Source organism: Haliaeetus albicilla, chromosome 1 (assembly GCF_947461875.1).
Source record: "Haliaeetus albicilla chromosome 1, bHalAlb1.1, whole genome shotgun sequence".
Lineage (NCBI taxonomy): Eukaryota > Metazoa > Chordata > Aves > Accipitriformes > Accipitridae > Haliaeetus > Haliaeetus albicilla.
Window position 1 is genome coordinate 81,869,238 of NC_091483.1, and position 24,892 is coordinate 81,894,129.

The 24,892-nt window shown below is 43.8% G+C and overlaps 1 protein-coding gene across 1 annotated transcript in view; it reads right to left on the reverse strand.

The window, feature by feature from the left end:
• Nucleotides 1–329: 329 nt before the first annotated feature.
• SMOX (spermine oxidase) overlaps nucleotides 330–24,892 on the reverse strand; it is a 55,569-nt gene continuing 31,006 nt past the window's right edge. The window contains exons 3-7 of the mRNA XM_069796594.1: nucleotides 20,551–20,777; nucleotides 12,009–12,182; nucleotides 8,717–9,416; nucleotides 2,116–2,276; nucleotides 330–794 (exon numbers count right to left, since the gene is read on the reverse strand). Of these exons, the coding sequence (XP_069652695.1) occupies nucleotides 657–794; nucleotides 2,116–2,276; nucleotides 8,717–9,416; nucleotides 12,009–12,182; nucleotides 20,551–20,777 (1,400 nt within the window). The 3' untranslated portion in view covers nucleotides 330–656. The remainder of the gene's footprint in view (nucleotides 795–2,115; nucleotides 2,277–8,716; nucleotides 9,417–12,008; nucleotides 12,183–20,550; nucleotides 20,778–24,892) is intronic.

The window sequence follows — 24,892 nt, forward strand, 5'->3', positions numbered from 1 at the left end:
GGAAGACAAATTCCCCCATGAAATTATAGGCAGATTTCCTGAAGCCCAAAGGCCCACACAAGCTGATAGACAGGTGACACACGGAGTGAAATACTTAGTGATACAGAGTGATTTCTATGCTAATCTGTACAAGGCAATGACTGTGCCTCTAAGGTGCAATTCTTTGAGCAAACAGTTAAGATAAACCGGTACATTGAGGATCCAGATCTATCTCAAGATCCTCCTACTCCAAACTTTGTAGGAAGGGAGAAAACCCCTATTTTTGTAACATTGAACAGAAGAGTTGCAAGTTACTGAGTGAAGTGTCCAGGAAATACCAAAGCACCCAGTCTTTTTATTACAACATTTATTTTAGTATAGAAGGCACTTACAATACAGAAAGAAAAAAAAAAAATATCATAGGCACCAAAAGTGAAGTTAGAATTAAAATGACAAAGAAACAGTTTACCAGACAAAAGGAGCACCCTTCCCTGTTAACAATACAGCACACGGAAATGAAGCTATTGATGACTAATTTTTTAAACAGTTGGGGCATTTTTTTTTTTTAATAGAAAAAGATAGAGACTGTTCTACTGTGAACTGAAATTAAAAAAGAACCCCTCCACACACCTGTACAAGGATTTAGGAGTTGGTGGTGTTCACAAGCATGGGGCCCTTCAGCTCCGGCACTGCAGGAGGTCCTGGTACATCTCAATGAGGTGAGCGGCCTCTCTCTGCCCAGAAAGCACAGCACCGTGGGTAGTGGAATAATACTTCCTGTGAGTGGCCTCCCCTGAAAACATCACCTGCATCGGCTGGAGAGGACAAGAAAAGCAGAAAAATTCAGCAGCTTTGGAAAGCAGACGTGAGGCTAAAAGAAGAAAAAACTTTCCGTGCCCTCCCACATCCCCACAAGCTGACACCAGACTTTTTAGAGTGCTGGTTCTCGAAATCCTGATGTGGTACACCACGGGGACAGGCACAGCATAGGTCTGTCAAGGTCAAGCTTGTCCTCGTTGCTATGCGGAGCTGTTTGCAGGGCTGAGGCACCATCATAGAGCCAGACACTAGCTCCAATGACCTCAAACAAATCTGCATGAGTCACTGAACACCTTACTTCTCTGTCGACTCCTCTTTTTGCTCCCCCAAATTATGCTTCAGTCTTTTAGGCATTAAGGATTTATTTTTCTGGACTGCAGTTTCAGAAGGAAAAATAGTCATGTCTCAAAACCCACAGGGTGAGACACAGTGTCTTATCTCTTACATCAATAGCTAGGTGCTTGCTAAAATTGCTGCCAACTCAGTTCTGAGGCAGGAATTGCAGGTACCTCTCTTCCCTGAGAACTACAGAGAAAGATTCCTAAAGCTCCTGCTACCTTTTGTAATAGAATTCTGTGCTGAACAAAATTACATGGTGGGGTCAGGCTCTGGATGGAGGAGATGGACTGGGCAGATGCTTGGAGGCTGCATATTCGTCAGCCATTGTCTTTGGATTTGGACAAATAACCCTGAATGACGGGGTGAGTTTGGCTTAATACATTACTGCTCATCAGCTGAGCTGTGGTAACTATCTCCATGTGTGCTCTTGTTCTCCATGCTATATTCAGAAAGCAAAGGCAGTGTCTGAGAAGCAAATTCATTGTCTCCTGCCAATGCATGAGTCCCCCAGCCAAGGACTGGGCCTCCCTCACCCTCTACTGCCAACACAGAAAGATTTCCTAATATGCACCTCTGACACATTCAGACCTAGCCATTAGCAAGGATCGTGCATTTAATGCTCCATATTCAGACTATGCTTTAAAACAGAGTAACGTGCTTTCCTAGGGAATTTTGAACCGGCCAACAAGGCTAATGGTCTTTAAACACAGAGATCAGAATTCTGAAAGTCACGCAGATTCCCAGCTCTCGATAATTTCAGAGAGAGATGTGGGAATCCCTGAGATGTTGGGATTCCAAACATTAAAGGTAAAATCCTACATACATTATTTGTCTCGAGGGGTATGTATAAAAAAAAAAAAAAAAAGGAAAACACACTACTGGAGGCCCAACCTGTCTCTTTCAACCTCCCCCCAGAAAACCCGCTGCCCGCCATCATGTTAGTCTTCTTCCCACAGAACTGATTGGGGCCATACTTACAGCAGTTTTGGAGCTTTCAGCATAAGGCAGTGGTTTAGCGAGTTTCTCCACGTCGGCCCCACTAGACCCAACTTGGGTGTAAGAGTAGGATCCACGGAAGTTGGGATTGCTGCCCCAGGAGGACCGCAGGATCCGGCGAGGTTTCGGAATGTTTGGATTCCCTGGGTGGAAAGCAGGAGAAGACAAAAAGTAAGATCGTGTCTCAAAGAAAACATGACGATGGCTGTGCAAGTTGTGGAGTGGCATGTGTTCAGCCTGATTTATTGAAAATACATCCTAGCAGAGCCTGCACGCTACAGTAAAGAGGCCCTAAAACATATCTCTTTTCTATTACTGAGTTGTAAATATCTATACAACAGAAATGGCATCCCTTTTAATCTCAGCTGCAGTGTTCTGTTTTGGGAAAGATCATTAAAATACTTATGTTCCTAAGAGATTGGGAAGCTTCAGGGAACCCTGGATACAGTTTGTTTAAAATACAGAACATTTCCTGGTCTCATTTGCCATGGTGGTGATCAAGGGTATGATTCATAGGTATTTAATTGGGTGCCCAGTCTAAACTGGATGTTTAGGTAGTCTTGTGAGAGAGGTTTGCCACCAAACAGGGATGGAGATAAGGATGTTAGAAGGCAAATCCTCACTATGCAGGTGCATAGGAAAACCTGTCAGAAAGTTTTCAAAACCTGTATTACTCGCTCCAACTGCTACCCAGTTGCTCCCCATAATTAACCTAAAATTCAACAGACCCATTTTGTGGGATGCACATGGTATGGAAAGAAGGCTTTTGAGGCTGGAAGTAAGATTTCTAGATTGCTGTAGGATTTCCACCGCTAAAAGGATATAGGACCTAAAGGTGAGGGGCACCTGAGGGAACCAATGATAGGGCCATCATCAGCCATCGTCCCCATCCCAAAGAGTACAGAAGCACATGGGATCCAGGACTGTAGCCAAAGCAGCTCACCAGCTGGTACCACAAGAGCCTCCGGTAGAACTGAAATAGGGAGGGTCATATGTTGGAAAGCCTCTTGCTAGGCTGGTTTGAGACCATCTCAGCATCATTAACCGAGATTTTGTTGGTGTCCTGTGATCATATCTGGCTTGGCAGGAGAAGAATAGGGAGAGGGGACATGGAGAATTGCAATGAAGATAAATTCTCTCTGCAGGAGAGCTGAGACCCACCCTTGAGGCAACCTCCCATAGCCAGGCAAGGTTCAGCTACTGGAGTCTGTGAGATTGTCAGCACAAGAAGCAAGAGTAATTGAAACACGTTTACATCTTGCACAGTTCCTGTGCCCGCTTCAGACCCTGACTCTGTAACACTTCAGCATGCTTAGCCTGCTATGAAGATGATCCAAATTCCCCCACTTTCTTCATCAGGGCTTAGGGAGGGAGACATCCAACTGTAAAGACTAGTTAGGCACTACATTATTTAGTCCTACTAAACAATTATTTAGTCATGCCTTTAATTCCTTAAAATCAGGAGCAGGTTACATCCCAGGTTCAGCTATTGGGTTTAGGAGTATCATGTGTCAGCCAGAACTATGAAATATAAGGCTAAAACAGAGCAAAGGCACCTGGATGGCTTGCCAGAGTACACTGTGAACACTTTCTAACCACTAACCCCCAGATCAAAATATGGCACAGACTAGCAAATAAATATACCCTACAAACAAAACACATCCTACAAATGAATGTTGTTTCAGGAATAAGAACTTAGCATAACAAAGCTTCTAAAATATGCTCCCCCAAGAATCTTCAAAGCAGGAATGCCTGGGATGGAAGTGAAAAGCCCAAGGGAGTCTGAGAACAGGGAGCTCTCAGATGCGTCAAGGAAGTAAGTTATCACGTTTTATTTTTAAGGGCTGTGGGAAAACCCAGGAGAACACACCATGAAAGCTGTTAGACAACACAACACCAAACAGGGCCAAAGCATTCATCCATCACACTGCATTACACAAAAACAATCACACAATGGGTTTTCAAATAAAAGGAGTCTCTGCAGTGGGCTGGTGGTGCCTCTTCTGTAGCTGGCACATATTCTCATGTTCCGCTGTCAAGGTACCCAGAAGATTTTCAATAGAGGAGTCAGCAAGTAAGATGTCGATAAAAAGATGATCAACATTAGGAACACACAGTGTTACAAGCAATGAGATGAGGGCTTGTCAGCCTGCAGATAAGGCCACAGATCTGCTAAAAGACTGAAATTTGTTAATGAAAGGGTTTGTAGAGTCATTAGCCCAATCAACGATTGTATAAATTCAGCAATATTTAATAGAGCAATCGTTAAAACTGGTAAAAGCAACAGCTTTGTCTCTCTCTAGTGTTTCCCATGGATGACCTTCTACTGTGTATACAAGCAAGTGAACAGCAGCCTTCCCGCCAGGGAATTATTCTTCACATAGCAACTTCATCACAAGGGAAACTGCAACACAGCAACATGAAGCATGTGGCATTGGGCAGATGGCAGAGCTTCAGGCAGAGACGCCTGAGCCAGCTGCCAGCATGGAGCAGGGCTAAGGAGCCTGGGTACATTAAAACACAGCTGTACAGCTCCCAGAACCGAAGCCAGTCTCCTTACCTAGCACTATGCTGTGTGGTGCAGATGTACCAGCTCTTGTGAGCTCCTTTAAGGTCCTCCAGCACATCAGACCGCGTGAGCATGATCCAAGTGTCCATTGTGCAACTATTGTGCCCCTGCGCTTCTGCATTTATGCACCTTTTAATGTGAGGAGCTGTTTCCAAGAGAAAAATCAGGAGGCTTTCATTTCTGCTGCACACAGGAGAAGCTTGGTTGAAGGTCAGACAGGAACGTGTAACACAAGCTCTGATCCTGAACTGTTGTTTGCAAGACAGAAACTAGAAAGACTAGGAGGGCCACACTCATTCAAGGAATCTATTTAATTGGACTTTCTCAATCTGCCCTTAAATAGATGGGTAACCATGTGCCTTTCCCTGCAGATAAAAGTAACAATTAATACAGATGTGGAAACTTTTAAGTTTCCAAAGAGAGATAAAATGGCTAAAAAAGGATCTTAGCTGCCACTAAAATAGGAGGGCACAATCTTTATGCCACAGATTTCCACTTGTGAAGCTATAGAAGATAACTCTGTGTGCCTCAAACAATCTCATCTTTATTCAGCTACTGGGAGGTGTGGCTACACAGATTTATTGGTTATGGGGCTGATTATAAGACACAGGATTATCATAAAAATCAACTCTGAGATCTAAATTAAGACACCCAAATTTAGTTGCCTACCAGTGAGCAAGGTACCTAAGAGCCCATCAAGGCCAACAGAGATCAGTGGTACTACCCACACACTAGCACCTACAGCCACCAGACAGACGTTAGGGTATCCCAGGCATGGGGCTGGTAGATATGATGCAGAACAAAAGAGATCCATTCCCCTCTAGAGAAATAGCTGGAAGATGGGGAGGACAACTCAGGGCATCTCCAGCCACAGCTTGACAAATCAGTGACTCCTTCAGAACTGAGCACGCCTGCAATTACTGCCTTCAGGCTTCTAACACTCTCAGCTTAGCCAACAGAGAAACCAGAGCAAGAATTCTAATTGTTCGAAGGTATCCCATTTAATCAGATTTAGAGGACACCGCTTTTCAGCCATCCAGTTGTGAAAACCAGTAATTGTCAATGGTTCTTAGGTTAGAACAATCCTCAGAGCTTTTCACAGCAAAGCCAGATAATCCGCAACACTAACCTGCATGTGAAATGTAAGGTCACAGAGGCAGATCATCACCTCTCAGAGAGGAATTCTCAGTGTGAAGTAACACCGAGTCTAAAAAATGGTTTTAACATAGGATTGGTCTAACACCCTCTGAAGCCAAAGCAAAGGACTCCATGAGCAATGGACTGGGAAAACACAGCTGAAGATGGGAACCTACTTGGTAAAGCATTAATTCTTTAATAGAAAAGTAAGAAATAAGAACTTGAGGGATTTTATAACCAGAACATGAAAGCTACAAAAGGCAAAGTGAACATTAAAAGGCTCATACTACCTACTTTCATTACTGAATATAAGGCTCTCTCTATACCCAGTATAGAAAAGCTTCTTCAGAAGGTGTCACAGAGCACCAAGTGACATATGGAAGATCTGAACTGCCTCATGGAAGAGTCTTTCTTTCCACTGAGCTTAGGACCCTAGGAGGACTAGTTTCCCAACTCAGTTAGCTGACTTACATGAAGTTGGGTGGTGGGAAACACTTTAAGAGCTGGGTTTGGTGGTGCTAATTGGACCAGAGGAGTCCATTCATTTTCAGAAATAACTACAGTTAGATCACAGACAGAAGGCTGCTTTGTCCCCTCACAGCCACCTCCCAGCTGGTCTAACCCACTCCCAATGAAACAGATTAGTGGAGAAGATGGTAGGTGCATGGAGAGCTGAGCACGGTTCTGTTGTTTCAGCCTGCCTGGCACCTGGTCCAGACAATCCTTGAGGTATTGCTTCTTCTGTGAACTTGCTAGGGAAAACGGGAGCAAGGGTAACAGGATAAACCCAGCTACCTTAGCAAGGCCATCCTGGAAGATCTGCGAAAAGGTTTTCTACAAACTAACAAGTTTTGGGGGCAGAAAGTGGAACAGGTTATATTGTGTAATGGGTGCTCCAACAACAGGTTTTCTTCTTGCGGTTTTGAGCAGCTGAAAGGCCACCTTTCAGCTTATGCACAAAATGTTCATTGCAGGGCAAGGCCCTAGTAAATTCAGTCTAAAATTCTCCAGGGTTAGATAACCCAGGATCAGCAGAAGGCTGAGACAGAGCTCACACTGCTGAAGAGTCTGATGGACAGTGACCAGGTGCAGTATCAGCTGGAACAGCAACTGCAGCACATACCGACGACCCAGTGCCAACATATTTCCATCCTGGGGGGAAGAAAGGAACATCCAACACATGTAAACAATAACAGTGAAGGAGCCCAAGAAGGAAGAGGGAGAGTATACTCCTAGCTGCCAAACTAAGAAAGACCCAAAGAGCCAAATTCCCACTGACGAATCGAGGTGTTTTAAAAAATAAGCCGTCTTAAGCAAGAAGAGCTGCAACAAACAAGGTTGTTTATACACTCTGGGAGACATCGGCACTGGAACAACTTGGCCGTAAAGAGGAGAATAGCCTCCTGCTACGCCTGCGTAGGGCAGCAGTTGGCCTGCTGAGGTCAGGGGGAAAGAAGGCATGTATATATTGACATTGCAACACAACGTAGGGATACCCAACACCGCTGAAAACAGCCAGCTCGGGAAGCTGCCCAGAGTCCAGCATTGACTGATTCATCCTACTTCTCTGCAGGCTGCAGGGGAGCCACAGGTTCATCATCCAACATAAATGCAACACTGAACAAGCTGAAACAAGGATTCAGTTTTGGTCACTGCACTAGGGTTTCTGAATCCAAAGTATACCCTATGATTTCTGAAGAGAGTAGTAAAATGTAAAACCTCTTCTGGCAGTAGCCAGTTATGCAGGTAGTCCTCAACTTCCCAAGAACCCTTTCTCTAAATCTCTGCATTGTCGGTAGCAAATGTTCTGTAAGCACAGAGGAAAGCTACACTTGTGAAGGCAAATTTCTCCAGCTAATTGGAGATCCATGGACAAAAGGTAAGGATGGAAACCCACTGGGTGTTGAGACTTGGCTAACACAAGCTAGCAAGCAGATATAAATAGCTTAGCCATAGGACCCATCTATAGAATAGCATAAAATACACCTAATCTTGGAGGACACTGCTCTTATAATTGCTTATAATTATGTATAAATCCAAAATCCTTGTTTCAAGACTGCCAATAAGCCAATCGCTATTTCTTTCAGCATTACTACCTTATGCTTGAACTTATACAGTGTCTCCCATCAGCCGGTCTCTAATAACTCCACAGAAAAAAAAAAGCCCTCTCCTTGGTAATGTGTGCAAGCTCTAGAGAAGTGACTGCAGACAAACTAAGGCCCAGCTTGTTCAAATATTACTACCTTTAGTGATTTCATCTTGGATTTTCTCAGCATAATACACATAAGATCTGTCTTGCTCCAACTGCTGCCTTTAATGTGATGTGTGCTCAGTACATGTGAAACCTGTGAAGTCCAGGAAGATTTAGGTGAACCACCCAGCAATGGAAACTCTCCGAGATCAATGGATTCGTCAAAATTTAGGCCAATGAGATTTCCATATAGCCTCATGTTAAATGGAAGTCAGGGATGCGATTCAACCACTGCATCTCAGCTGATGTAAACAGGTTCAACTCCACTGGCTCTAAGAGAGCTATGCTGCTTTCCACAGCTGAGATCAGTCCTCAGGAGTACTGAGTCAGACAGCTCCAGCTGCTGAAGAGTTATTTGTGATTAAATAAAGCAGAGGATGTGGAATCCTCAAGCACTTCTGCCCACCACTTCCTGAGCTGGTTATCAGCCCCTCTGTATAAATAGCTTTCAGGAACACCCAAGCAGGAGGTATGCTGGAAGCACATGCACAGCCCATTCAAAGGGACATAAAACACCAAAGAACTAAAAATTACTTTAGTGCATTTCCTTCCTAGCGGTTATTCAACAGCCCAACCCCACTCTCCCTCTCCTCTCCACTCACCAAATGAAACAGAGCATGGCTGACCTGTAAATTTACGTAGCATTTCGGTGCAGGTTTCTGCCACAGTTTCATCATCACACTTCTCCATAATCAAAGCCTCTTCTCCACAGATCCAGCCACTCAGGACGTGGCCGTACCTCTCTGGTGGGTAGAGTACATCAAAGCTGCAGATCTTCTTGTACCACAGCTCCTCGGGATAAGTCAAGCTCTCACTCTCTGCCTCATCTTCCCAGACAAACTGGATGCTGTTGCATTCAGAACTCCAGAAAGGCTCTTCGAACTCCAGGAAAATCTTGTCAGTCGTATTGATTCCTAGCTTCTCAATGGCCATCACCTTCTCCTCGGGCAAGCGGGGATGAAACAGGCTCTCGTGGCGTTTCTTCAAGACTCCCAGGGACACAGTCACAATGACATGGTCAGCTGGGATGAACTCACAGTCCTCGCACTCTACGAAGACATCGGAGCCCTTGTCCTCCTCGGGGAGGTCACTGTTGTGGTCAGCCACCCTCTCAATCTCCTTGCTGACCGATTGGTTCCAGTGGATGCACTTGACTGGCTTGCGGAGCTGAATGACAGACTCGGGAATGGAGCGGGCCAAAATCTCCACAATTTTAATGAAACCGCAAGGAATGATGTGATGAGCCCCAGGGATTTCGGTCCATTCCCCAAATTCACTGAGTGAGACTTCATCCATGCTGTGGGAGCTGCTCTCACAACTCTCTACCTAAGGAAAAGCAACACAAAAGCAACATTGCCACAGAGCAACTCATTTTGCCACAGCATAATACTGCAAGGGCACAGAGGAGCTGCACAAGCTGGGAGTGTTGAATACCACTCTTAAACCACATTATTTTTGCTATTAAAGAAGTGTTTGGCCATAGGACCTGGCAAAATCAATCCTTAGCTTTCCTTCCAGCCAGAGAAACCATGTTGTCATTGTAACAAGCTGCATCAGCTTGTGCTGCATCGGCCACAGTTGCATCATCCAGAGTTCAGAGATGATGTCTTTGCTTCTGCACGATTCTTGGCTACAGTTCTGACTGTTTTCTATCGTTTCAAACCCACTTCACTGGTCAGGGACTGGCTACTTGATGCTCCTACAACAGAAGCTGGAGTTATGTTAATCAGATGTTCTTTCCAATGTTAATAAATGTTCCCATGAGGAGCCATGAAAAACTTTTGGCAGCTATTTCTGCTGTCTGCAGCTTTCAACATGCTGTCAAACAGTCAGCAATCAGCAAGCTAACAATCTGCCAGAGGTGAGAGGACCCAGCACAGAAGGAACTGAAGGAGACAGAAAAGGGAAATGCCAAGATGTGAGACACTTGCGTTTGATTCACTTGATGTGATTATCAAAGCTTTAGATTCAGGACCTGTTGGTTAATGTTTGTAGGAGTATTAGGTATAGCCATAGCTTCCAACAATCCCTGGAACAAAGGCAGGATGTTTGGCCTGTCTTGTGATAAGTTTCTAATGATAATACTGATGCATGGGACACAGTGATCTTAATATCTTCAAATCACCGGAGTCACAATGATTTGCACACTGTAATTCTTTAAGCATTTTAGACAAAGGGAACATTACAATTCCTTGCCTCACCCTTTGGCCAATTATTCCAGGCCTTTCCACACTTTAATGATCATGTTTGGAAGCCTGGCAAGTGTAGACCCTCTCCCTGTGGAGCATCCTGGTGCAGGGCAGGAATCTCTGTGCTGGGCTAAGATGTCAAGCAAACAAGTAGAAGTTGTACTGAGTAGTTCACAGGCTGCTCCTGTGACTGTACTGACAATCAAGTGGTTGCCCCTTCCTGGTCATTGCCCAATGACTCCAGTGAAGACTGAGCAGGCACAAACTGCTGGGACAGGTTGCCAGTAGCTAGGTCTTGAAGACCTATCCTCTGAGTCTGCTGTGGTTCCACCCCATCTGATGGCTGAGCAAGCACTCTCCAGCACTTACCCAGGGTCACTTCTGCTGGCCCACAATACAAACCCTGCACCCTAGGTCACGCAACAGGCTGCTCATCCTGCCTGGATGCTCCAACAGGACACTCCACATTATAAAGGTAACAAACAGTGATGAACGACTATTTGATTCTTTCAACTATGAAGGAAAAATGCCAGGGAGAAAAAACAGGCAACTACCAAGCCTATACTTTGCCTGAGACACCAGTTAATCCCCACTCTCTCAGCAACCACTCTGATCTGATAGTCTTAAGTATCAGAAACTTTGTTGTTCTCAAGTATTTACACATGAGAAGGGATTTGCAAGACTTGCAGAAAAAGTCTCTGGCTGTGGCAACCGCAGAAGTAACCACCAGGAAAACCAGAGCTGTATCAAATGACTAATATTGTCTGCATAGGTGATGTTACACGGATAACACGATAAATAACTAGTCTTTACGTGGCAGCTGTGGAGACACCCTGTGATACAAGCTCTTGGGTCAGGACACTGAGATAGCAAAACAGCGCTCAGGATGCCTGGGTTCAAATCTCAGTTTTATCAGAGAGATAAAACTGACTCTTTAGGTCTTTATTTCTCTTTATTTCAGCTTCCCACCTGTAAATGGTGAATACCATACATTTACCCACATCACAGAGTGCTGCTTGCCTCCCTTGCCTCATTTCATAAGCCTTTAAGTCATTATAATTGAAATAGGAATGACTGTTACACTTTATTTGTGGAGTGCTTGATGCAGCATTAAGTCCTCATCCCACAGAGAACTCATTTAGGCCAAGGCATCAAGGAGATAAAAAGAACTAGGGAAGCCATGAGGAAAGATGGTTGGGACGTGAGTTTATACAATCTACCTTTGATTTTATTGCTTTACCTTCAAAATGCCTTCTAGGGATATCCTCAACAAATTACTAGTATCAAGGTTACATTTCTTCTGGTCTCTGAGATATGGACAGAGGCAGAAGGGGGTAAAAACCACTCAGGAACCACACATGGAATTCTAAGTGTAAGGCACAAGACAAAACATTACTAAAAGAACCTGACAATAAAGTAGCTTCAGGTGGTGAGAAAACATTAAATCACACCAGAAAATTTAACAGGGCCTAGGAAAATCCCTTCTAATTAGAAAGGTGGAAGTTTAAGATAACAAAAAAAAAATGCGTAAAGGCATTATTTCTTGCAGGCCACTGTCTTTGGATATGCATCACGAGGAAAGTTGTCAATATAAACACAAACTGCCCCAGTGGCAAGTGACCACAGAAGGCAATTCCCCAGTGATGGGCAAGGCTTAGCCAGGTGTCTGAGGTTCAAGATTTGTCTGCTCTTAGTTAAAACAAGAAAAACCAATGACATGCACACACACCTTAAGGTACTGCTGGATCATGGCTAGTTTCAGCCTCTTGACGGCCTCTGTGTCATCCGGATCGGCCTTGACACGTTTGCGCACTACGTCCCGTGTAAAGACGCCCACACTATTCTGGCTCTCAGCATTGACTGGTTTACCTCGTTGGAAGAACTCCTGAGTCAGGTTATAGACCTGCCAGAGACAGGACAGAAAGACAGACAATGTGATTCACAGCAGAATCCAAGCCCCATGCAGGATGTTTTTTCTTCCATCCAAACCTAGCCCATTCAGATCACCTTCTCTTGCCAACTTTAGAGATCAGCTTTGGCAGTTTATTGTGCGCGCTGCTCCAACACCATGTCAAGTTGCACCCACAGCTATGCTGGTTCGAAGGCAGGAAGCAACACTTCCCTCCAGGCAAAGATAACCACCCTTACTCACCTGCAACAGTCTAGTTACTATTAAGTCATTAAGTTAGTATTATTATTAAGTTATTTTTTAATTTGAGCATGTCCGTCCTATCACCTGCAGAAGACCAAGTGAGGCATTCCTGCCATTTTCAGGAGCTAAAGCCTATCGTTCAACCAGCTGTTTAGATACTGCAGCTGGATCAGTAAGCTAAGCAACCGCAGACTGCAGAGCACCTCTACAGAGCGGGCTTCGGTTTGCTCTGTGTAATTTCTGGTTCTGCTGAGCAGCGTCACAGCCTAACTTGGCCCCAATGTCCATGCAGTCTACTAGGAGTGAACTCAAGCACCAGGACCCCACACTTCCTCACATCTGACAATAAAGCACCAGCTCTTCTCCCACCTCAGTCTCTCAGGTGCAGTCCCAGGTTGCAGGGCCCATACGTTTGACTGCTCTAACCTGGAACCAGCCCTTCCACCCTCTCCATTATTTAGCAATAATGCCCAGGAATCCACCAGGGTGGGGGAATTCAGTTTCATAGTTACTTTTCTGTTGTCCCCAGAAAAATAGGAAGCAACCAACACAGGCTTAGTGAAGGAATTTTGTATGCACACACATTTGACTTGAGCATGAGACAAGTATAGATCCATGGAAAACCATGACATCTCTAGTAGTTCCCTTCCAGGAGCCAGCCTGAGGAGGACCCACAAGAAATATCCCCTTCTAATAAATCACTCCTCTTTGAAGGACATCTTTTTTTCACTGCAGTTTTCTACCATAAAAGCTACTTAAAAACAAGAAAACCACCATCCACGTTGGCCATCTGCTTGTGGCTGTCTGGAGTAACCAGTACTTCTGTCTGTAATATTACCAGGAGAGCCTGCAGTTGAATCATGGCCCTTCATCTCCATGGAAAAACTCCAAGGAATCTTTTAACACAGGAAAGCTTTTAAAAGAGGCCTCCCAGAAGTGTAACTCATTCTATTAATGACTTGTTCGTCCAGAATTAGTCACCTTCTTATTTATATCTGCCACAGGGGTGCACAGTATTCTTGTAAGTAGAGAGGCCAGATCCCATCTCGGTGAGTTTTTCCTGTCAGAGATGGTTTGATTACAACTTATGATCCTTTTCTGGAGACAAATTATTGGGACATACTGAGAAGTTCAACTCAACAGTAAATGCCTGCTAGGAAGCTGGCAGAACTGTGGCAGCCTCTCCTTCAAAGGCTCCTAGAGCCTCCCACTCTCTGCTGATACGGCTAATTCACCATATTTTAGTTTCTTCCCACTCCAATTCTCTCCAGAAGCTTGATTTTCTCTTGGGTTTTAGGAATGAAGTGAATTTGATGAGGCAAAATAGAGAGATGATGAGGAAAGGGAGGTAGTGAGGGAAAATGCATGGCAGTGGTAGAAGCAGGTCTGTGAGTGAATGCAGGAAGATGAGTTGATAAAGACAAGTAAGGGATGAGAAGGAAATTGAAGAAGAAAATAGGTGAATGAATGAAAAAAAGGGAAAATAAACTACAAAACTAGAGCAGTAGTAATCACAAGAAAAATGAGTGGAACTGGTGAAGACAGAAGAGAACTGCAGACACTGATTGGGTCACAGCCTTTCCAAGGAGATTTCCAGACAAGAAAGATTGAGACCAATGCCCTATATGAAATGAAGGCTTCCAGCAAAGGAAAGGAAATAGTGCCTTCTCTGTTCCCCAATGCTAAAAGCTCTTTGGCAGTTTCAACATCCCACAGTTCTCAGGTCCACTGATTTCTGAGGCCCAAACCACTTCCAGCAAGTACAAGCTGCATAGACCTTGCGTCAGCATAATGCAGCTCAGCTTTCATAAGCCGATTGCACACTATAAGCAGATAACACATTCACAAGACAAGCAAAGCTGTGTTAAAACCCAGCTACCATTTGGCCAAAAGGCTAAGTGAGCCATGGGTATGTTTTTATTAACCATTGTATTCTTCATTGCCCAACAGAGAAAAGAGCAGAAATGCACAGTTCTCTGTGCTGTAAACATCAAGTCAAGTCTTTCCTATATATGTCATCCCATCGATCAGACAGCAGGTAAGTATAATCACCATCAGGATTTGTTATTTTTTTCTCAGAATCCCTGTTATTTCCTTGCTTTTCTTGGGGGTGCCAAACCATTTGATGAAGAACAGAAGGCAAAGCTGTTGTAGGCAAGAAGCAAAAGGAGAAACAACAGCAAGTCCTACATTAAGAGATACTTTGTCATAATAAAAGAATCAAAAAGATGCTCAAAATGTATTCTTTAATGCAGCAAACACATCCTGTATAAGAAACCCTCATTTAAGGTAGATTCCCAATGAAGTACGAGCATAATTGTACTGTCTGGAGTTGGAGTTACCTAGGCTTTCCTTCCCCAGGTGGGAAACTGCTCATAATAACAGAAAGCATCATCATCCCTATGGGACCACCTTTGAAGTCACTGGGAACAGGCATTTGTGAGATTTGAAAACACATTCTCCTTCAAACATTTCATCATGATGTGATGATAGAAGGGTTCCTAAGAGAGTTCAAGTGGGCTTTATCTCAAAGATCCTGGTGAAAGGTAGCATCAAGAATGGCCTGAAAGATTCTGCTCATTTTCTAGTTAACCCTACAAAATATCCATACATCCAAACTGAGAGCACTGTGCCCATCAGCAAGGAGAGCTACACCATATACAGTCCAGACTCATCTCCCTTTTATATTATCACACACCTGATACAAGCAGTGGGGAAAAAAAAAAAAAAAAGAAAAAAAAAAAAAAAAAAGACAGACCATCAACTCCAAGCTCCTACTACTGGCAAACTCACATCCCAGCACAATGACCTCATCATTTCTCACTCTAAAGCTCCTCCGAGTTTGGGCCAAACAACTGGCCCTAGAAGCCTGTCTGCAAGAACCATCTGCAGAAGCAAAAGACACAGAACATCTCAAGTGACTATTCATTCTAAGCAGATTTTCTTCCCTAATTCTGAGGGTTTACATACAATCCTGCAGGGAAATGGGGCTGAAAGTCAGAAATTAAAAGGAGTTAACTGAATGTCCATAATCCCAAAATGGCTTCACTTCAGCTTACATCTTCTGTCTTCTTTCTGACCAGCTTTGGGGCATCCCACAACCAGGGTCTCTGCAGAAAACGTGAGTTCCACCAGGAGGGATGTCCTCTCTCTTACCTACAGGCTTCCACCTACACGTGTTTACTACATACGTGCTCTTCCACCACAGGAAGAGGCAGTCTCTTAGGAAGAACAAATCTAAATAAAGAAGCTTCTCAGCACTGAAGGAGATCAGGAAAGCACATCCCAATCCACGCTCCTTCCTGTCTGCGCCGGTGACGATCCGTAGCATTGTCTTTTTCTCACTTGGCTTAAAAACTGCAGTGACTTAATCCCCGGTCAGTAAAAAAACCTCTATGGAGATAGGTCCACGCTGTTACCAGGCCAGACATCTGTCAGTGCAATAGAGGGGCAGGGAGGGAACCGTGACTCTCAGTGGCCCTTTGGTCCTGCTTTCTATGATAATGCAAGGCAAGGCACTCAAGCTTAATTGGGGATGGCAGGAAGCCCAGCACAGGGTGGGGGTGAGAAGGGTGGAAAACTTTGTCAGTCTTTGGCTGCATCCCTCCCCCAGGAGCTGTGCAGCACACAGGAGAAAGCTGACAGATAACAAGGCCATTAATTAGCTGATTGTTAAAGGGAGGGTTCCTGTGAAACAGGTCTTTAGGGACCATGTCCTTACTGAAAAGCCTACGTAAAATAGGCACTTCTTCTAAATCAGGCTGGCCGATGGACTGTGAAATTCTTGGGCAGGCAAAGCAGTGTGATTTTTCACCTGCATTTAACTTGTCAAGTTCACCACCTCCCTCCCACCCTTCAGAAATAGCTGGGAGATGGCCTTAAATACCTCTTTGGAGAGGGAAATGAAGACTTCGCAGGGACAGAAGAGCAACTCTGAGATGGGTTGTCCCTATTCACATCTTCCCAGCAGTTATAAGCACACATAGACACTGAAGCTGCAGATGTTATCCTCAAAGGTCACACTCCTGTCGCTTTTCTTTGAGGGTCATGCAGATGTGGTATAAGCAGGCAGAGGCAAAAATCTTCCCCCAGCCCCAGGATTCCCCCAATTATCCTAGCAGGAGTCGAGAGAGAAAGGTGGGAAGATTATGAATATGTGGCACAGACATCGCACCCTTCCAAAGCTGGTGCCCTCTTCCTTTGAGAGACTGACCAAATGGACTAGCAATGACCCTGAGCAGCTCCAGCCCTGCTCAGTACACAATCTAAGAAGGATAGTCTTAAAACAGCAGTGGCTGGAGAATCGTCCTGCCAACGGCAGGCTCGATGCCCCTTCTCATGGTGCATTGCTTGGCAATGCGTGGTTGGAAATCCAGGTAGCTGCTCTGCAGGACTGGAGACCTTCCTTGCAGGAATTGCCTAGTTTTCTAGTGCTCTCACGGAGGCGGATTTGGGTCACTTTGGTCACAAGCTTGTGATAGATCTTGACCGGCTTCAATGCAGTGCAACAGTCTCTCAGTCAAGACAGCCTCTCATAAGAACACTTCTGCTACAGAAATGAAGAGCTGAGCAGTCTTACTGCTGGCTTTCTCGTACCCAAATAAAGGCTTCTGTGAGGCATCCCTACAGCTATTAAAAATTCAGGCTACTGCAAACAAAAAGAAGCAAAACTTGTACTGAAGTAGAAGCCGCCAGCCAAAAAAGATTGGGTAAGTGCCCAGAAAATGCATAAGGACTTTCCAAATGAACTAGCGAGGCAAAGCTCTGGAAGTACTGGGGTGCCTTGCCTTTCACACCAGGAAAATTCAGCACACAGAGGAGAGACTTCGCCTTGCTAGGCTCCAGCTTCAGTGACTCCACATACCCAAGTGGAACACTCGAGGGAGATCCTCTGCACTTTGCATTCACTAGAATTTGGTGTCCAGATGACAAGATAATTGGGGCTAGAGAGATACAGATGGAGAAACAGAGCTGGAGGCATATGCTCGAGCCCAAGCACGTGGCAGCTGCTGCAGCGAAAGAAGGGCAGTGTGTGAGTGCATGGGAAGTGAGCCGGCTGTGCAGGGGAGGGCAGGCATTTGAAACTGTGACAAATTTAGCCCCGTTCATTCAGGAATACATTTTCCACTGTTAATGCCAGTGCTCCATCCCTGAATAGGCTTTGCATCCATCATGCAGTTGCTGGTTGTCTTGTTTGATTGTTTTGGTCTTTTTTTCTTTTCAAGCCAGGACAGTGTGTGTCACAGCCTTTGCTATCTCAGCCTCTTCTAAAGTGGGAGATGCAGCCCGAGACATGAGATGACATGATGGTGGGATTGCTAACAGCGGGCTGCCCCAAGACTCTGAGAAGGGTCAGGGAGCTCCTACAAGGCAAGAGAGGAGCCTGACCTCAGGATTTGGTGATCTGTAAGGTGGTTTTTCACCCCAGACAACTTCAAGATGTTTTAACAAAACCTCCCAGAAAACGTGCCTCCTCAAAAAAACAGAGATGCAGAACTGAAGACCAAATTCCTACTGCTCCTCCTCAGCACCCATTTCATCACCAGTTAAAGCAAGAGAGTATTGGCGAGCCAGGATGAAGAAAAATGATGGAATGGACTTAAGTGAAAATGGAAAAAAAAAAAAAAAATAAAAATGCAGGGGGAAGTCAGGAACTTAACAAAACACAGAACAGAAATGCACCAGGCAGACTCAGCACTTGTAAACAGAAACATTCTCTGCACCTCATGCCAGAGTAAAAGGTCCCCAAATCCATACACCTGCTGCACATGCTCCTGACTGCTCACCCACCAGTCTTTCTTAACTGGAGCTTTTCAGGAGATCACATAGCTCGCCTTAATTCCCACTTTTCCTACGCAGCACAGGGAAGAAACCACAGTCAGCTGTCTTAAATCACTAAAGATCATCCAATCTGACACCCCGAAGAGGCTAGGACAAGAAGCTCAACAAAACCGTGAGCTGCCCCTGCAAGAAAGTCCAGCACACTTTGAAGGAAAACAGAGAAAGCACCTCCCCAGCAACAGCAAGTAGAGGTTGGCTGATGTCCTCTTCTTGGCTTAAGCTGTCCCTTACATATTTTTTTTATCACAGAGAGTAGCTGTAGACATTTTTACAATCCATAAATGTGAAAGCCTTTTCTGTCTCCTAGCGATAAAGATATCCTGTGGCAACGATAAGCTAATTATGTGTTGCTCAAAGAAGATTAACTTTTAATGTGTTGTTCTCTCATGTCACTGGCTGCCCCCTTTCTCTTGCTTTAAAAGAAAGGGTAGATTTACCAAATTAATCATTTCTAAAACACTGGCACCTTGTTATAGGCTTTATCATATTGGCTGTACCTCAAAGCTAAGCAGCTCTCATCTTTGTATTCTCTTCTCATTTCAGAGTCTGCCTGCCTCTGACACCTTCGCTTTGCTGGAGATTTTCCTGTCATCTTTGAGACAGGATGATCACCAAGCACTGCATGCAGTTTGGCGGTGTTCCATTTACATAAATAATGCTGCTCACTGCAGTATTTTCACATACTGCCTCTTTCTTTTCTAGTCTTAGTCACTGTTAATCTTGCTCCACACACACCTCACCTGTCTTTTTTCCTGGCTGGCTCTGGTTCTGTTTTCAATCCAGTAATATGAAAAAATTGTTCAGATGAATTATCCCCACCTGCATTTGTCCAAGAAGAATTCCCTCCCTGCCACAGGTTGCTAAATTCCTTCCATAATGAGGTTTCTTTGAAATTCCTACTACCCCTCTCTCAAACTGAAATGATTTTGTGCCACCCCATCACAGATTCCAGTTCAGAGACCCAGGGCAGCGTCAGAAGTCTTTTCAGACAAAAAAAAAATATCCCCATTTCTGCTGCTCATTCAACTCTTGATAATTCTTTACAGGCTACAGTGACTTTTCTCTTGGTGGCTTTCTAAATGCTCATGGACATATTTTTAAACATAAAGTATGCAAGAGTAACCTGAATCTAGTGTGTGTTTAGCCAAGCGCAAATACTGGTGAAGTTCACTGTCAGATGATAATCTGAAGGTTTTAGGCATGGCTACAGCCTGATGAAAATAACAATGTTTTGCTCCATTTTATATAACCCACTGTGAGATCACATTACCTGGAGGACTAGACATTCTGCATTGACCCCCCTGAATGTAATTCATAAGTGACGTTAAAAAACATATGGGGAATAATTATAATTAACTTTGGCAAACCTCCTTCTTTCACGTCACTCTACCTAAGGGCAAACTAATACCAATCTTTCACACATGTTCAACACACAAATCAGTAAGAAACCCCATTTTCCCTCTGAAAGAAATACTGGGATGACAGCAGCAGTGCCAAGTTACTTGAAAGTAAGTTTGGCCTTTTTGTGAGTCTAACATCGCCTAATTGCTTTTTTAGCAGAGGTTAATCTTTCCACTAAACAAGCATTTTCATTTCCATCCTGCAGGCATCTATTTAGTGGTTTTAGGTTCTGCATCGGTAGTTGGTTGGTTGGGGTTTTTTTTCCTATTTGGCTCTTCTGTCACATACTGAGGCCCTAAAGTGAAGAGGAGGTCACTGAACATAGAGCAAAAGAAGTTAAAATAACCTTGAATTTAAGCCCACGCTGGTCTGAGTCTACTAGAAAAGATGTTTCTTTCCTTCTGATGCAAGAAAACTTGCAATTCCTATGATACTCTGCTGACTTTGGCGTACTACACAGCACACTATGGTATTTATAACGTCAATAAAATGTCACAGGGCTACAATATTTAGCTGGTTGTTGCTAAGGTTTTACATTCTACTTTGTTTAGTAATTTGATCCCTCCTTTACCCTTTTAATTAAGTAGCAACTTTCTAGAGCAATGACTGGATCTGCCCAGCAATAGTTGCTGGAAGTGATTAAATTGATGACAAATGTGGAAAGATTGTTCTTCCTAACAACAGTGAGTTAATCCCACATCAGGGACAAATGGGGTATAGTTATGCAAATGAGAGCAAACTAAGTGTTGATTTTTTGCAAAGAAATTAAAGACATTACTGGTTTTCTAGCTTTGTCCAATACCCAGAACGTTAAAACTGTCAAGGGTCCCAGTATTTCAGGCAAATCTACAAACCAACAAAGCAGTTGAATACCAACCTCGTTGTATAAATCACTGAATTCTTCAACCACATCTTTCGGGATCCTTTGCCCATTGTTGGTAAGATGATAAGCCACCCCATTCTTGGAGTAAAGACTGATCCGTCCAACACTTCTCTCACCATCAGTAGTCTCTTCAAGTAAACCATTGTCTTCTGCTAGATGATAGACTGGGTTTCCATGTGAACCATGAATCCACGTAGCTCCCAGTTCAAAAGTGGCGTGCCCTGCAGGAGAGTAAACCAAGCAGACTAGTTACAGAATCCCATTTTTCTGAAAGCGTGTCACACTCAACCCTAAATAAAATGTACATGTGCAAAACCAGAACAATTCCTCAAGGACACCACGTGTTTGAACACCACTTAAGCGAGCCTTCTTTGTTAGACAAGGGCAATGCCAGTGTCCTTCAAACCAGTCTTTCAGGATACAAGTTTAGATAGTGCTAGAAGGATGGGATGTTTCCAATAAAGATACATCACAGTGACACACCTCTGATACTTGAGGTGAAATTCAGAATCTTCTGGGTTCCCTGTTCTTATCATGGTTGTTGCTAGCTGCTCTATCCTTGCTACTTGACCCTTCTAAAACATCTTCTCTAAACCTGCATTTAAGAACTTGACCAGAAAGCAGAGAATGTACTGCTTGGGCTGCAGCACAAGCCATGTACTAGTGAAGGGGGTGTGGGAAGGAAAAGAGCTGTAAGAAGGCACACTGTATTATTGCAAAAAGGACATATAAATATACTTACATAAATATTAAAGTCGTAGGGAAAGAACAGAGTACCTAAAGACTTCAAATATCCACTGTATTCGAGAGGAGGGGATGGATACCCAGACACAGGAAGAAAAGCATCTACAGCAGGGAGATACAGGAAAAAATTGGATTGCCCTGGGATAGCAACATTGGCCTGCATACTGAACTTTATCCTATGATTAAAAATGCATGTTATTTACAAATATACCGCAGACTAACTGCAATACAAAAATGCATTTCCATTCCCCAAATAAGTAAATAGGTTATAATTTATTACTTATGTCTTTGAAAATTTAAATCAGGTTCTTTAAAAAGATGCACTGTAAAGTTAAACACCAAATACATTTAGTCTTCATCCCCTATACTCTCTGCCTGCAAAACATAAAGAGTTTGGTCAGCCCCACTCTCTCCCTTCCTTATAACTAACAGGGTTTGCACCAGGGCTCTGACCCCTCCTAAGCCAGTGCTGCCACAACTGGGCTGATAGCACAGGGAGATGTTCAGCAGCTGAAAGGAGGTGCTAAAAATAATAACCCTGGGTCATGTCCTCCACCCACATTTTTATACATTCTCAGAAGTCAAAGCTACCTGTTTTAAAGTCTGACAAAGCTGTGTTCTCCCAGCATCCCAGCCAACACCATGCTGTGCAGCTCGCTCTGCAGAGGTGCGTGAATTAAGTGGGATAGTTAATAGGATGCTGCTTGATGAAGAAAGGATCATGCAGTTACCAGTCATCGTATACTGTTTAACATGTAAATATACGCTCAGACAGAAAGACACTGCAGCACTGCTATAATGCAGTCAAGTTTAATGGGTGAAAGCTTGAAGAAATGCTGCTCTCCAGCTGAGACACTGCCTCCAAGGGAAGCTCCACATATCTTGTTTTTCAAGCAGACAACCGCCTCATCATTAAGGACCATGCTGATTGCCCTTCAAAATATGCATTACAGGACTCGAGAGCGCAAGATTTCTACGTGTACCTAAAACAAAGCATGTGCTTCAGAGTGTGCAGCATCAAGTCACAAACCTGTGAATATTTAAGGCGCCACAAACTCCAATACACTCCCAGAGCACCCAGCCTAGCGGAAATGACTGCTGTACGTTGGCAGCCAAAAGGTACAAAGCTCATAAATATTGCATGTGGCAGTCACCTTGTTAATGCAATCCTCCTGCGAGTCATCACATGCCAGATCAGCAGCAGGAATACTGCCTGCTGCTTTATGTCAGGAGCTTGCTCTCTGCTACACTAACAATCGTCCTGTATATAGCCCTTATTTACAGGGCACCTCATCTTTGAGAGAAGCAGGTCCCGCTGTATTGGCGCTCAGTAACAATTATGATGTGTTCCAAGTTCTCCTGTCTTCAGTAGCTGTGTGGAATGTAATCAAATACCAACAAATTAAAAATAGTCATTCTTGCCTGTAGAAACTCACTATCATCACTACCAAGCAGATAAGCCAGTTGTTACCCAGTGTACGTTACACGATAAATTATTTAAAAGTATAAAATTAAATAACATCTTTTTGAACAGAGATAGCTGATTTACTTGCAGGGCCTTAAAAGATTTTAGTTTCAATATTAATCTACTTTGAATGAATCATCCAATACAACAAAAAATAGAAAAAAATCTGCTTCCTATTCTGTGAATATAATTACTGAGACACAAGCAGCAGTCAAAACAGGCCTATACACAACAATATACTATACCAGCAATTTTCCAAAGGAAGGCACAGGTTGTGCATCAAGCCTTCTAAATACGCATGGGAACTTTCACATTTCCCTTTGCAGCCCTGACTATTCTTTGGGCATCCTGTGGTGAAGTATCTGCAGCAGACACAGGTGTTATAGATCACGTACAAGAAACACACTCACAACCTACAAACACACAAACCCTCTGCCTCACCTGTGCTAGAAATGATGAACCAAACCTCTGAAAATCCAAATTATTCCCCTGTGCTGAGTAGCAACGTACTCTATGCAGTTGAGGGAAAATACTGTCCCCTGCAAGACATGGCATGGCTCAGTGAGAGTAGAAGTATTAGGATATAACCCTGAGAAGGTGCCACAGATCTAAATCGTATCTTTAGTCAAGTGTGCAGATAGGGGAGTAGCCAGAGAAGTTTAACATTTAAATGCCATTTAGACAAGCAGATCAAAATGGCTGTGTGTTGAAGGCCCAGAAGAACCACTTCTGTAACAGTTTTTTGTAAGCTTTAGCCAGTTCTGAGAAAAGAGCAGGTCTTGCATGCCCCAGGTGCAATCTTGCTGCTCCAGGCAGTACAGAAGAAGAAGAAAACACCCCACAGGACTATGCTGCCCTTTTGCCCTTGTACCAGGGATTAATGAGGTTCTGAGTACATGCTGCTTCTGAAGATTTTACCACCCAACAGAGCTCCAAAATTATTTGGCTAAAGGGCATGGGAATCTGCAATGAGCACAAGGAGTCAGAACATGGACCCACCTTGGGAGAGAACTGCAGTCCATACCTACACAGCAGAACTTTGATAGTTTGCAGAAGATAAGAAAAGGCGGACAGTTTGTAGTTTTAGAAAGGTATTAAAAGATCGACTTTGGATTCCAGTCCTCTGCTCTGGAACTAACAGTTACATCTACAAACTGCAAGATGCCCACCAGACTGAAAAGCCTGCTCTTGTCTCATGTTAGTTAAGAAGTGTTAATGAACAGGAGGTAGATTCCCAGCAAAAGCAAAGATAAGTAACTGGTGAAGGTGCCCAAAGGTGAGAGGATTGGTCTCAATACTAGTACAACAAAACTATTTCACAGGTGCACTGACAAAATTATATATTACTCCCTGAAGATTTCAGGCCTTTAACACTTCCCTCCTATCACAGACATGATCCAGGATATTTTTAATACAGCATATTGTGAGTAAAGGACACACTTCCCATTCTAACCTCTATGCCAAGTCTCAGCAGAATGTAAAGTGCCCTATTCAAACCCTGGAGATTAGACTTGTCTGACTGCCTTTTCATTCATTTCCCTTCTGAAAGCTCATAGGACCCTGCTGTTTATTTACTGTAGTGAGTTTATCAAGTAAAATATAGTAAGTGATGTAAGCACCTGACAAAAAAAGAAAGGGAGGGCAGCAAGAGGCCAAAGTTAATAAATATAGAGTGGGATCAAGAAACAGAGCTAGTTAATTGAAGTCAGGAAGGCAATTCAGTAAAAGTGAAGAGCATTTTGCCTCCTGTGGAGAAGAGACATGCAATGCCCTTCTAGATACCAGGGAAAGTTTCACTGAGTACTGTGCTGCAAAGGGTAATGTTTGTTCCAGTAGTTTTGCATTTAGAGATTTTACAAGCCCTTCCAACTGACATGGGATTAAAATATCCAGTGTCTGTACCTTTATTACACACTGAGAAAGGAAGCCACAGAGGTAGGAAAGCTGCAAATCAGGATGAAAGGGTACATTGAAGAGGTTTTTCCAGAAGCCTGATTCACAGTGGGTAGTGCCCTACACAGTAAATTAGTTCTAGGGAAATGAATGGGGCTATTTGTGAAACAGAATAGCTTGGAGCTCACCCCTTTGCAAGTGATGTAAGTCACTGAGAAACAGCCGTTTGCTAGC